The 14,728-nt window shown below is 44.0% G+C and overlaps 1 protein-coding gene across 3 annotated transcripts in view; it reads right to left on the bottom strand.

Annotated features, from left to right (window-relative positions):
* The window catches only part of pdzrn3b (PDZ domain containing RING finger 3b), a 99,143-nt gene that overhangs the window by 18,963 nt on the left and 65,452 nt on the right, over positions 1–14,728 (bottom strand). Inside the window, exon 1 of one of the 3 annotated variants that reach the window (XM_012923621.4) lies at positions 2,466–2,873. The exons of the other annotated variants lie outside the window; for them this stretch is intronic. Coding sequence (XP_012779075.1) covers positions 2,466–2,534 — 69 coding nt within the window. The 5' untranslated portion in view covers positions 2,535–2,873. Of the gene's footprint in view, positions 1–2,465; positions 2,874–14,728 lie in introns of those variants that run through there. 3 annotated transcript variants of the gene reach the window in all.

Genomic DNA, 14,728 nt, shown 5'->3' with positions numbered 1-14,728 from the left:
TATTTAATGATTTAACCCCTGCAATAGCCTGCAGTCAGGTAGCATGTGTCTCAGCTTGGCTATCATTAACTAATGCTAGAAGGAAAGTTAAAGACAGTGGATCCCCCCACGCCAGTAGGACACATGTAATGATTAAACACTAAATGTGTCGGGACGGGGGGGACGGGGGGTTGGACTAAGTCTGTCTGTACTGTAAATAAATACTTGACCCGATCACAATCGACTTTTCTTTAGTTTCAGGACAGACAAGCAATTCTTCTTAAAAGTTCCTTAAGTACTAATGATAGAGGTTAAAGCATTTACAGTCAGTGATTGTTTAAGCAATGTTGGCACTGTGAGACTTGGCTCTTTTTGTCTGTTGTAGGTGAAAATAAAACTAATATTTTTGACATTGGAGCCACTGGTGAGGCAACACGAAACACAAAAACATGTATTTTTTCCCCTTTTGTTTTAAAGTTGCAAACAACAGTAACCTGTAAAAAGCAAGCAAAGTCTCAGTACACCACAGAAAAAAGTATTCCTCACATTTTAAAATATGATGTACAACAGAAGAAGGAGAAAAAAGGTGAGATCTGTGCTGTCATGTGAGGCAGCCGATTGGCTTGTTAGAGGCACAGACGCCTCAGTGAAACAGAGATGATCTGTGCTGCTGAAGCCGGCACGCCGACTTTCTCCACAGACTGACTCACTGACATGAGAGCCGTGAGTCGGAAAGGTGGGTGAACGCTCTCCCGATCCGGAGCAACTTCCAAGCAAGATGACACAAGGATGGAAGTTAAAGAAGAAATAGAAGTGATGCACATTTCCATAAACTGTGTTTTTGGTTGGTGGGCTTTCTGACCTCAGTATTAGCACTCATAATCCATTTATTATACCCCTGAATACAACCCCCCCCCTCCTTCTTTTTCCTTTCAGAGAATCAAAACCTTTTAGTCTTTTTTCCCCCAGAACAGACCTGATCAAAGCCAAACTATTTGCAGGTACAATGTAAGACTCCCTCCTGTTATCTACCCTGGGAGCTTTTTTTTTTTTTAAAGAAAAAAAGAATTTAAAAAAAGGCGAGGATAATAAGTGAGATCCACAGAGAGCTTGATCATTACATTCATTTAAAGCAGCCGCTAGCCACCCGGCACCCTGTGCAGTAAATGGAGATGTAATTTGGTGTGATAGGAGGATAACACTTGGCTGGGCTCCATTATAGATGAAAAGACAGTCAGGGAGGGAGGAAGAAAAAAAACACAACAAAAAAGCAGATTTGAGTGTGTTACAGAAAGCAGCGCTCACAAAGATGTTCAACACAGTCTGTCAGAGTCGCGCACTGTCTGCTGTCAGATGGGTCAGTGTTTTCACTCATTAGAGCAGACACTTGAATCCAAACGCTCTCACATGAATACACCAGCACTCTGGATGTGTCGTCTCAATTGAATTCGACACCGCAGGAAAGCTCGCGGGGATCAGAGAACGGCAACATGTTGTAGGGTTTTGTCCCGAAGCGTGAACAGCTTCTCTGCTCAAAGAACAAGCAAACACACTCACACGATACATCCGGCTAAATTTCACAACGGTACTGTTTTTGTTTTTGTTTGTTTTAATGCCGCAGACGAGCAGAATTGCTTAGATCACTTTCAACAAAAAAAAAAAAAAAAAAGTTATGTTTCGCATACTTTTTCCACATGAACCCAAAAAACCAATAAAAGTTTAACACTACAAAAGCACTGAGGCAACTTTATTTTCTTCATCGATTCTTCCCTTTTCTCAGCCCAACAGCCAAAAAATAGATAATTTACAACATTATGAGATGAAATAAAAGTAGCATATGCTTATTTTTTTGGAAGTGATACTTAAGTGGGAAAATCCTGAGTATGTTAAGGAGCAACTTGGAGCCATAAAAAGTGCTAAAAAACAGACAAGTTCAGGGCTCTTGGGAGAAAATGCTCTCCCTGCTTGTTAATGATGCATCTGCCTGGTCCAGTTTCTTTGGTGGGAAGAAAAAATGCACAACAAGCACCCGAGTGTTAAACATAAACTTTAGTCAAAGTCAAACTGGGGTTAAAGCTCGGAAAGCTCCGAGTCAGCATTCAACTGACAATGAGGAGGTGGGTTAGCGATCGACACACACTAGCAGACACACCGAGGGAGCCGTCGCCTCTTCGTCACCCCCTCCTCCTTTAAACCACAGCGCGCCACCTCTCACTGACCCCTGTGACCGGCGTTCAGGCTGCTCAGCTGCGAGAGCTCCGGCCGGCAACAGCTCAGCTCCACTCCACTCTCTTCCAACTCCCACTCAGCCAGTGACCTTCCCCCAGAGACGCAAACTAACTGAGCTGCACTTCAACAAAGTCTGGGAGCTACCAAACCAGACTGTGGCTCTTAAAGAAACTGCAAAAAACAACAAAACAAACTATAAAAAGAAAGAAAAAAAGAAGCAGCTCCTCCTGAGGCTTGCAGAAGCTTGGTCACAGTACCTGGCACACTTCGTAGAGTAGTTTATATTGCTCCTCGGGCTTCTGCAGGGTACAGAGGCTGCATCCCATGGTGGAGGAGATCACACCATCCACGCTCTCCCTCGAGCCAAGAAGAAGAGAAGCAGCAGTTATCTTGTTTCTTCTTCTTCTCCTCTCTGAACTCACTCCCACTCCAGTGCGATGTGTCTTTCTTCCACAGCCACACGACAACTTGGGCTGACAGGATTGACTTCCCCCTAGCTTGTGGCTCTATCTCGCCACTCAGCCTCGTCCTTCACACACACACGCGCGCACACACCACACACACTCATGCACACACACATACACACTGACCGCCCCCCTTCCTTCTTGCTTCACATGTCTCCCTCCCACTCCGTCGCTCTCCAGCTTCCTGCTCAGCTTTTGGAGGCCAGCAACTGAGATCGGCTTTATACGACCCTCATGTTTATTAAGCAGCTGCTCATTGAATATTCATGAAGGGTGGGGCTAGTTCATGAATGTGAGGAGGGAAGTGGTGGTCATCAGGCTAGATAAAGTCTTAATTAATAAGCATAGTTGGATCCTTTGTGTAGAAACAAGCTGAGTGATGAAAAGCATTTTAATATCCCGGCAGGACAAATATACTAAAGAGACTCCAGGAGCTTCTTTCTAGCCAGATGTAGACTTTTAATTTGAAATTCAAAGCGCTTCGAGAAAGCCTTCATCTCTGACAGCAGGACGTACACATCCAGTGCTGCGCTTTGCAGCTTTTACCCTTTCTGTGCCCCTTGTTAAATTAGCACTTGGTGACCTCTGGTATACTAATCCAGCATTCTTTCCTCGTGTTTTTCTTTCCATATACACAAGGCCCACAGCCAGTGAAAACAAATAAACCAGATAAATATTTATGCTGGCCCTCTGTGGCGCGGTTGGACAAACTTTACCCAGCGGAGCATCTGAAGCGTAGCGACATACAGTTAGTTCTCGGGGTCCTTCACGGTGTCCGCTACCCTGCCAGCGCACGGCGGGTAACGGCTCCATAAGCCAGACCTGGCATCTGTCCTGCTGTTTGCTCGTGTGCCACGCAGCCAAGCACAGATAAATGCTCACAGGGGGCAGCAAGAGGGGCAACCAAAGCGTTCGAGTGTTATTTGCAGGCATCACAGTGGAGAAAAACATCATGCGTGTGATAAAAACGATCATTGCAGGACTTCACTGTATGATATCGTCACCTCTTCACGATCTGATCGCATGGTTGATGTGAATTTTCAAGGACTGAAGCGCTAAGCCGCAAGCCTGGATAGATTTCATGGCAGTAGTTAGGGTTTCTCCTGTAAGACCTACCACTAACTGCTGGCGGTTGAAGGCATTTCCTCCAGCCAGATGTGTCCTGTGATCTCTATCAGCTTCACCACTGCTCCAAAACCGCTGCAATACAAGTGAGCAGACGCTGGGCTTGTTTAAAAAAAGAAAGAAACAGAAAGTAGCTACTTTTTTTTTTTTATTTACCTCCTGGAGAAAGTAATTTGTTACAGTACTTGTTGCATTACTTTTGCAGATTTTACTTAGCAGCCTGTTTAGCACAAAGCAGATGAAAACCAGCCGATAGAGGCCGTCACACAAAATGCACTGTATGTCTCTGCTTCTGTTACCTGTAGAAAAAGCACGTTTTTGCTGCTTAGTTGTGGTTGGCATACACTGCATTTGAGATTCAATCTCTTTCCCTGCTGGCTTTGTGTTTGTAACATGCAGTAATTTGGATAGAGAAGAGGTTAACGTGGAAATACTGTTCCTGGACTGGGCAAAATTTGCTCTTTATCAAATACTTTTTCCATTTGTGCAATAATTCAGAAGTAGCAGTGTGGATATTGCCACACCTTCAAAATTTAGATTCTGCTCAACTTTTGTCTCGTCTCCCACATGTCACGCGACTTATTTTGGAAAAGTGTGCATACAAAGTAACATTGGATGATTTTTTTCTAATCCAGGCGTCCTGCAGATATAACAACATACACCTTGTCAGGCATAACAATATATCAGATTTGTTCGTCCAGCGCGTCCCACAGATGTTCGACAGGATTGAGATCTGAAGAATTCGTAGGCGTTGTGAGCACCTCGCATTTGTTGTTGTGCTCCTCGCACCGTTCCTGAACCAGGTTGTGTTATCCTGCTGAAAGAGGCCACAGCCATCAGGGAGTACCGTTTCCATAAAAGGGTGGGCATGATCTGTAACAATGCCTAAGTAGGTGGTCACAGTAACATCTACACGAATGGCAGGACGCAAGGTTTCCCTGCAGACGCAACACCGAACTTACATCCAGCTGAATGCTGCATTTTTTCCATCAACTAATACAAAAACTTTTCAAAACAATAAGAGCATGCAGCAGTTTTCAAGGTTTTCATCTTTGACAGTTTGTTGCTACAAGCAGACTCACTGTATTGTGTTAAATGGTACGACTGGTCTCGGCAAAACCGTCTCCAGCCAACCTCACATTTTTGTTTTTACAGAATTTCCCATTTTTATTCACTTCCTCTAATTTCTCATTTACATACGACCACTTGGAGGGGAATCTGACTAATAAGATTTGACTTATCCATTTAATCTCCGTGTTTGTATTCCTTTCCAGCGTCTTCCAAACAAAGCCTTGCGTTAGATAAATTCCTCTTTCCCACAATCTTAGCTGCACAGAACTCTGGACAACGTTAAAAGGAGTTCCTTAAGGCAAGAGACAAAAACTTGCCTCGGGCCAACCAAGAAGGTATCTGCGTAAATTTGACAATTGTTCATCATCACTGCAGGCTTTTGCTTGTCTGGGTGCTAAAGGCTCAAAACGTTGATCCAGAGAAGCATGAAAACTCATTCTACGCTCACATTAGCTGTACTGTTGTGCCTGGGGCTGGGATCAGTGGAGGGTTCAAGCCGGCGCTGTTGCCTGGATAATCTTTCTTTCACACTGAGATTATCCCATTCGCCAAGTCAAAACGAAGACAGCGCTCCGCGACGAACAACTGCGCTAAAGGTTGCGGCAGCTGGAGGAGAAATAAAAAATGTGCATATTAATAAACAATCAGCAGAGGTGAAATATAGAGTTGGGAAGTCAACTGAGAACCTGTTCAACCACAGCTGGCAGGAAAAGCGCCTGCACATCGTCTTTGTGTCTGAGATTTAATTTTGTCATTGCTGATTGAATTTCTCGCCCTCTCTGGCAACAAAGCCGTCCTCCATCCGTGTGCGGTGGTCTGATCAGTGGGCTCGGCAGGCAGACACACACATGCACGCGCACACTCTTCAGCTTTTATTCATTACTGGCCTAGACATGACACGGTATCAGAGGTTCTATCTCAGCGGGATCGAGACCAAACAATAATAATGTCATACGGTTTGTTATAATAAACATCAACATTTTTTCATGGCGACCAGAGGGCTCGAGGTTACCACATCCCCTTCCAATTACCAGCGTGCTGCTTTCATAGTGTGCGGATGCTGCTGTGCACTTGATCAATGCTCAGTTGAGTCATTCATATTCATAGAGGCTGCCTGGCAGTGTGTCCGCGTCCCACTGGGCCCAGTTTAAAAGTCATGACTTTAGCTGGAGCCACCGAGGGATCAGGTGGCGATCGCTGCAGCGTGCACCATCCCTATGTGCTTTATACCGTTCTAATGCGTCGTCTCCTCCTCCTCCTCCTCCTCCTCCTCCTCCCCCCCCCCGGGCCACTTTATTCAGCTCACATAACTTCAGAAACTGACAATTTTTCTTGAAGTCACAAACTAAAGCTTACACAGCTACAACTGCAACTGCTAGCATTTTAATGTAGCTTCACTAATAAACTCTATCCCTGCTACTGCCATTAAAATTACAATCCGATGACAACGACACATATGCGATTTGCACAGGCTGTCCTTTATCTTTGGTCTTGTGATGCACGTCTCACAGCGTTAATGAATTCTACCTCATCGTGTTATAACTGAAACCACACTCCTTTCCTGCAACTCGACCAAGTAGTGTCTGGAGAAAAACATAGTGCAAGTGAAGCTGAATATAAACCATGCTCAAGTCTTGTGATTTAAGCACCCACCACATCACCTGCTCTTAAAAAAACCCATCAATTACAACTTTATTGTTGTCTTTTAGATGACTGTGTGATCAGAATGTAATGTGCAGTCTAGGGGGTCAGTAAATACTATATAAATCCAAGTACATTGCATTTAGATGCACTAAGCAGTATTCTTTAACCTCGTGCAATAATCCTTCAGATAATGTCCATAGATTAGTTCAGTCACGGTTACTATAAAGTGAAATGAATGACTGCTGACATTATTTCCTTGTTTAACCACAAAATCTAAGTAAATGGCAACTTATCATTAACTTTCTTCAAGCAAAACTAAAACTACTTTATGACCTTCATCTCATTTTTTAGACATTAGTACATAAACTAAAAGCCTAACGCAGCTTTGCACTTCGTATGACCAGAAGCTAAGCAATTTATGCAGTATGTAGTGAGTCAGACCTACTGCTGTACAAAAATGCACACTGTAGTTTTAACCTTTAATCCCTTTACTGTCTGAATATTTACTGTACACTGTAGTTGTCACACATGCACCTTGGTGCTGAACTTTTCACGACTTTAAACAAAGACATGCAGGTGACAACGTAAATGTCTGGTTTAAGTGGACATTAAACTGTTTCCTTGAGTGAGACAACGTCCAGACCTTTTCCGCCCAACGCCGTCTCAAGCTCATACGTAAAAACTGCATCTGACTGAGAAGTAACGGCACACAGTGTTTCGGTTCATATGCAGGTCCACTGCTGATCTATTTAAAATGTATGTAACCTGACCACATGTTTCAGCCTACCTCACCAAGCCAATTTATTGGCCATTTATCTTTCAGTCATCAGAGAAGAGAAAGGATTAAAGAAAAAAGAAAGAAAGTGGAGGTAAGAGGGTGCGGAGAGGAAATCTACAGAAGGTGACGACGTGGCAACATGCGAAGTAACTGGAAACTGATGGCTAGGAGTGATAACACAAAGGGAAAAGGCATAATAATGTCCAGGTCCTCTCACACCACTCTAATGTGCTGTCCAGACAGCAGGATGAGGGAAACAGAGAGAGAGAGGAGGGGTGGAAGACTGGGAATGATAGATTGATGGAGGGGAAAACTAGACTAACGTGGCTTTCTGTTGTATAAAGTGTCACTGTTCTGTGCGGCGATGGAGTCTGTACTAACGTCACTTCACGTCATGTTGCTCGAGGTCAGGCGAAGACTTTCCGCTGTCTGTAACTCCTCGTGTTTTTGTGGTGAGACGCCACAAATGCTGACTAACATAAACAGGAAGACACTCAAGTTTTCCAACAAGAGCGGATAATGAGCTGTTTGGGTTGCTTCTTACAGGACACCACTTTCTAATAAGCACACATTCAAATCCTTGTGCACACCAGACAAACCAGTACCGATTCATAAAGACATATTTTTATAAAAGCAGCAGTGGTCAACGATGCTGCACTGTACCTGATATGGGATATTTAAAACACCTGTTCTTTATACGGCAAATGGATTTTGCTTTAATTACCATGCAGCCCATCGACAGGGAAATTAAATTATATGAAGCAGTCGTATATCTAGTGGAGGGTTCAACAAGTGAAACTGAATCTGTGTTTCTCACACTGACTTAGCTGCACAGGTATGTTAACAGGGAACCGGCTGGACATTTTAGCATCAAAGTTGATGTTAGAAGCGGGAAAAGTGGGCAAGTGGACAATTTGAGCGAGTTTGACAAGGACCAAACAGTTATTACTAGAAGACTGAGCATCTCCAAAACTGCAGCTCTTGTGGGGTGTTCCTGGTCTGCAGTGGTATCTATCAAAGTGATCCAAGTAAAGAACAGCGGTGAACCAGGAACAGGGTCAGCAGCGGTCAAGATTCATTAATACAGGTGGGGAGTGAAGGCGGTCCGATTCAACAGATGAGCAGAGGTAGGTCAAACTGCTGAAAAATTTAAAATGGTTCAGGAATGGTTTGAGGAGCACAACAATGAGTTTGAGGTGCTCACTCAGACTCCAAATTCCCCGGATCTCAATCCAATCGAGCATCAGTGGCATGTGCTGGACAAACATGGACTTACAAACTTACAGGATCTATTATTCTCTTGGTGTCGGATACCACAGCACACCTTCAGGGAAACAGAGTTAACGATAAAAACCCTGAAACCATAAATTTCACACCCGAGCTTCCACTCTCGCGGCCCGGTACCAAACGACGGACCGGTCCATGGCCCAGGGGTTGGGGACCGCTGGTCTAGTGGAGTCCATACCTTGATGGCTAAGGGCTGTTCTGGGGGGACCACCACAACATTAGTCAGGTGTTCATGATATTATGGCTGATCAGAGTCGACGTCTGTGGGAAACACTGCTTACTCATCATAATTAGTGCTGCTCAACCAGTGAAAATACTTTTCTAACATCTTCCAGTCCTCTGGATAAACCGCAGCATGGCATGAGCATTCCCAGGTATGGCAGCGTCATAGAAAAGCTGCCATTTGATTGATTTTGCAGGATTACATGATTTTGTAACAATTCCCTTTTTTGAAAAGATTACTATGAATAAAGTTCAGGCAAACGCAAAACCATGTTATTAAAATTCTATACTGAACCATGAAATTTCTCTGTCAACAGGTTTGGCCCAGCATAGATGGACTCTACTCAGTGGATTTTGGCCACGGCTCTGTAGCCCACCCCCTCCACCCCCACACTCCATTTGGCTGCGGCCTGAGCCCTCATATCAGCCCTGTAATCTGCAGAGGATATGAGAGGAGAAGGGAGCTATAATACCACCGTGTTAATGGAGATGCCAGATGAGCAAACAGGAGCGCCAAGATGGAGCGAGAGCTAACACGAGGGACGCTAAAAGAAGGTGTGAAGAAGAGGAAGAAGACAGACACGCGAGACAGAATCCACAGAGGAGGGGCAGAAACAAACTAAATGTGTGGAGGAGTTTAATGAGTCTCCAGATCCTCTCAACAGTACCGCTGGGGCCTAAGCATGCGAGGATCAGTGTGTGTGTGGGTGCAAGAGTGTGTGTGTGTGTGTGCCTGCACCTCTGAAACACAGGGCTGTGCATAATTTATCAGACAGCTGTCAGCTTTGTACTCCTATTTACTTTGCGAGCCAGATCCCGTGCCAACAGGGACCCGAGCCAGCGGGAATGACAGCCACCGAAACGATTTAATTGGAGACTTAAACAATTAATAATGCCATCACTATCTCCTCAGAGTAATTACTTAAGTATGGAGGGGATGTTAACAAGACTGATATGCTAAAATGCTATGATAATGCCCCTTTCATACACAAACAGCCGTGACACTGGATGTTTTTAGGATACAGTTTTTTCCCCTCCTTCTCTTTTTTTTTTGTTAACAGAAGATATAAATCTGTAAACCTGGTGTCTTCTTTCCAGGCTGCCCAAGGCGGTTTCCCATTATCAACAACTCGACAGTAAAATGCACATAATTTTGCTCCAGGTTGGTTAAAGTCACCTTCACTTTCCAGGGTTTGGAAAACAGCTTCAGGCAGGCATTCGTTGGTGCGCTGCACTCACTGAGATGGTTTGAACAAACATTGCGCCACAAAAGCAATTATCAGTTTTTTTTGTGTGGCATCGCTGGAGTGCGACAAGTGTGAAAGAATCCGCGTTTTCCCAAAAAGATTTCTGTCGAGCTATCCCACAAACAACTCTGGCAAAAAAAAAAAAAGAGAGCAAAGAACAGCTTTCTGGTTCTCTGAGCAAACAAGTGCCAAGTGGATGCAGGCATGGATTTGAGTGTAAATTAATTGGTCTCAGTGCAGGCAGTGAATCTCTTGGCTTGGTCCCCTCCCAGCTGACTGGCCTGTAAGCTACCACCACCACCACCACCAATGAGAGACCTGTACTTGGCTCCACAAGAAGGCTAGTAAAATTACCGCCTAACCTTTGCCACTATAAAAACGTCTCCACCGCTGTGTTATAGCAGGGTATCACAAAATTCTATTTACGTGCTAATTATCCAAATGCCACGACATTCCTGCAGAAGGTAACTCATGGCGCTTGTCAACACAGTTATTAGGTGGGATATTAAAAGGAGTTCATATTTCATCCCCCTCTCCTGCAGAGAGAGCAGGGCTTTGCGGCGACGTGACTCCGCTCTGAGGCTCCCTGAAGGGCTCTGCCAGCTCGGCGGTCCTCACAGAGTTCCTGTCACCAGCTAATTCCCCCCCAAGCCTTCATCACTCCTGGCTGTTCCAGCATGTTGGCAGCCAAAGTCACCAACAAAGGCCTCCAGCTAAACCGGGTGCAGAGTGAGACAGTGTGGGCAAACACAGCGAGGATACAGTAGGCAGAGCTGGGAAGCTGACAGTGAGTGGATTGGTTCTGGACTGAGGTTCAAAAGAGACAAGCGGATGAGTTGGACAAAAAAACCCCAAAAAAACAGTGTCCGTGCAGATTTAACAGCCTTTCCCTTTGGAGATCAGTTTCACAGCATCAGAACTGGATTTGACAGCTGAGTTTCTCCAATAACACATTACAGCTGGCGCTTAAAAGGCTGAGGAGATCCTCCGTTACCTGCAGGGCTGGCAGGTAGATCATGTGTCCACAGCTGTTGCTGATGGTTAGGTCAGTGTTGTAACTCATAGCAATGAGATGCAAGCTGCAAAACACTTTGGATAAGGGATATAGAAACACAATCGAGCCTTAGGGGATTGAAAACTTCTTCCTCGTGTGCTTACAATCACAAGCTCTGAATCTGAGAAGTGCTTTATTCAGCAAGAAAATGATTGGCAATGGGAATAATAGTGCCCACTCTCACATTGTTTACACGTGACAGTAAATGTGTTTGGGTTCCTGTACAGGAAAGGGGGAATAAATCAGCCTCTCTTAGTGAAAGGTTCTGAAAAGTGACTTACAGCCTACGGCCTTATCTCATTACATTACAGTGCTCTCCCAAATGAAAGGCTCTGAGTGGGAGCTGAGGTCACTGAGAGGTAAGTGACTGACATGTTGCTTGACATCACTCACATGTCTCAATACCCAGAAGGACAGCTGAGTTTAACAGCCTGAAGCCTGCTGTGATAAATGAGTCCACTACCCTGGAGGGGAAAATATTAGGTTTTACACACACTGCAGTCTTTAGCAGTAGAAGGAAATTGAATGAAACTACGAGTGATGCTAACTGGATGTCTTGGCCAGTCGGTAAATCTCTTTACAACGTGACCTGTGGCCCATTAGTCAGGCCGAGGCAGTGACCTCTAAGGCCTTGGGGGGGAAGCGACTCGCAGCCTCCCCGATGTTCTCGCCGAACGAGTGAGCAATTTCAAAGTGAGACGTCTGCTCCTCCTCAGTGTCAAGCTCCACTGGCTGCCTGATGGCACATCTTAAACATCACTTTGACTGATGGTTAGCGCTTCACATGTGGCTGAATAAACCTTTCTATAAAAAGGTAATACACAAGAGAAGAACAGTTTCTTATGTTACAAAAGAAGAAGAAACACCCGGGGCCATTTAATTCCTGGGCCTTTCAATAACAGAACACATTTCCCATCCCACAGAAAGACACGGAAATAATTATATACAGTAAAAGTGGGCAACTTTAATGTGATGGCAGGCACACTATGGCTTAAATGGGCACTGTCTCTTTAACCATTTTAGAATTTTCAAGTGGTGTGAAATGACAGTGAATGTTGTACACTGAAGATCATCATTAACGAAGAAATCCCACAGGGTCTCTGAGACAATCTGGTTTAATGATGAAGGCTGACCTTTTGGATTAGATGAACTACAAGATTCATTTTCTTCGTCATGGCTACTTTGAAAGTTAAAACGTCTTTGAGAAGCACATTTACTACAGACACGGTGAATTCTGCTCTTTATCGTTTATCCTATCCGTACGGCCGTATAGTTATCCAAAAGGCCGATTCCACAGCTTTGCCTGCAACTGCTTATAAATGAAGGAAATGTTTAAATCTGTCAATTATAGAACATTTTAAAGATAACCAAATCCTAGCTCAATGTTACCGGTTTTATCAAAATCAGTTTAACAGCAAACTTGTAAAACATACTAAATATCTGGTTAAGGACTGAAGATGACACAATTTCAATGTTACAGGATTTTCCATCTCTAATTATGTAAAACAGTCATGAGCAGTGCTTGAGGCTTCCCATCACACATCTGCTCATGACAATACAAACCAGGTTTGCCCAAAGTTAATTTGATTATCAACTTCTGAGATTTCCAAGTGTGAACAATGCCCTGATTCTCCACTGCTTCCTTGGTGATTACCCAAAACAGTGAGGCTTTTAACAAAGGAAATGCTAATGCCATTAGCACTAATGGAGGTTTCATTTGTGACACGTGTCAATTAATGTACTAAAAGGATTGTGTGGAAGGGTTTCGTCAGCGCAAAAAATGTGCATTTAAAGCGTTGGTATAATGCTTAGCAAGTGTCCTAATGCTGTGCAACGCATGCAGAGTTAGAAATGAAAATGAAACATGAATGGAAACTGCAAAAAAAGAGGCCTGTGTGTCATTTTCCTGTCTATTTTCCACATAAACAAAGCTATTAGCACCATTATTAACCAATTCAATGGATCAACATGATGCCCTTTCTTAGTGTGTGCTTGTTCAAAAATGCATTGGAAAATGGGCCCATAGTGCAGGTTTGTCTTTCATGCTGAAAGCATCATTAACCCAAATATAATTTCTTGAGCAGTGTTTCCACTAAAACATCTTTAGAACGAGTGCATTTGATTGCAAATAACAAAACCTCTCTGAAAATTCAGCCTCCTGCCCCCAACCCTTCACCGCCATCCCCATTTACACCCCATCCCCTTCCAAATGGAAGGGAAGAAAAGAATGCTTTTAAGGAACCGAAGCCTGTAATTTCCATTTAGCTCCAACTTCATTTGCGCTGAAGTACCCCGCAAACGCTGCCTTTACTGAACATAGTGCTATGGTGATGCTGAGAGGACCTAGTCCATTAAGGAAGACGGGCAGACAGAAGCATGCTCTCTTTTAAGAGGAGCAGAGAAGTGGAGAGGGACAAAAGAGCAACAGACAGAGGGGAATGGTGGACAGCGACAAAGCAGGAGTTGGGGCTGGAATCACGTAGAAAAGGAGGGATAAAGACAAGGCTGTAGTTTAATGAGGAGACAGTGATTTTAGGAGCAAGCAGGGGGATGGTTTGATCTCTGACCTCTCAAATCCCTCGGTGTGTGTGTGACAGGCCTGAGCTCAGACGGCGGATTAAGGTAATCAAGGGTAGTAATAAAAACAGAGCACACATTCATGAGAGCGGATACTCCCTGAAAGCAACAATTATGCACCTCATTCCCCCGTCTACTCCTAGACGGACAGACGGTGTGTCCTTATACCTACACACTGATGTTGCCTGCAGTGTCTTTGTACCGTGTGACAGAAGGGGGCCAACTACAGACAGATACAGATGTGTGAAAAACGCCCAAGGAAATCCATCCGCACATTAATGGGATACGCAGCCTTTGTCCCACTTTGCAAGAACATTTCTTTCTTCTACCATCGTACAGACAGCACTTCAACCAAGCTGTTTGAACAAAAATGCAAACTTGAAAACAACAACGTGGCAGCTTTTTTTGGTTTCAGTGGAAATATTGTATCTAAAATTAGACAATAATAAACTGTAAGAAATGGTATGACTCAAATCTACATGGAATTGTGACGCGTGTTGATCTGGGATGCTGGGCTTTCAACCATATTGCTGAGTAATATCATAAACAGTTCCAAGTTCAGAGCGGAACTGTCAAAATAGGTGAAAAAAGAAGACTGGCTACATACTAGCTAGCTTATATCCATCTGTTTACTTTATCTGAGTTGAATGTAAGGATAAATAAAAAAACAACAAGGTATCTCCTCCATAAAAATGTACGAGCTAGTAAGAAGACACTGTAGTCCTGTTTCCCAGCAGACACCCTGACAAGGCCAAGAGGGAACTTAAAAGGTTCTGCTCTGTCTGCAGCAGACTGCTGGAACATGACTTCATTTTGAGGTCAACACAATCCCCTTCAACCGTATCAAAGAGCCCGGCTCCACTCTTAACACCTTAACAAAGAGATGTTTAAGTCCTCATAATGAGGATGCCACATGCCGATATCATCTTTCACAGGCTCTGACTGTTGCTCCTGTTGGATGGAGTCACGTTCACTGGTGCAAATCCCTGCCTTTTTTTAATCACATGTTTTCAATTACTTTGAGAGTGCACAGAACCAACTTGTCCTGTAA

The sequence above is a fragment of the Maylandia zebra genome, linkage group LG5, assembly GCF_041146795.1.
Source record: "Maylandia zebra isolate NMK-2024a linkage group LG5, Mzebra_GT3a, whole genome shotgun sequence".
NCBI lineage: Eukaryota > Metazoa > Chordata > Actinopteri > Cichliformes > Cichlidae > Maylandia > Maylandia zebra.
This window is presented reverse-complemented; position numbering and strand designations above follow the sequence as displayed.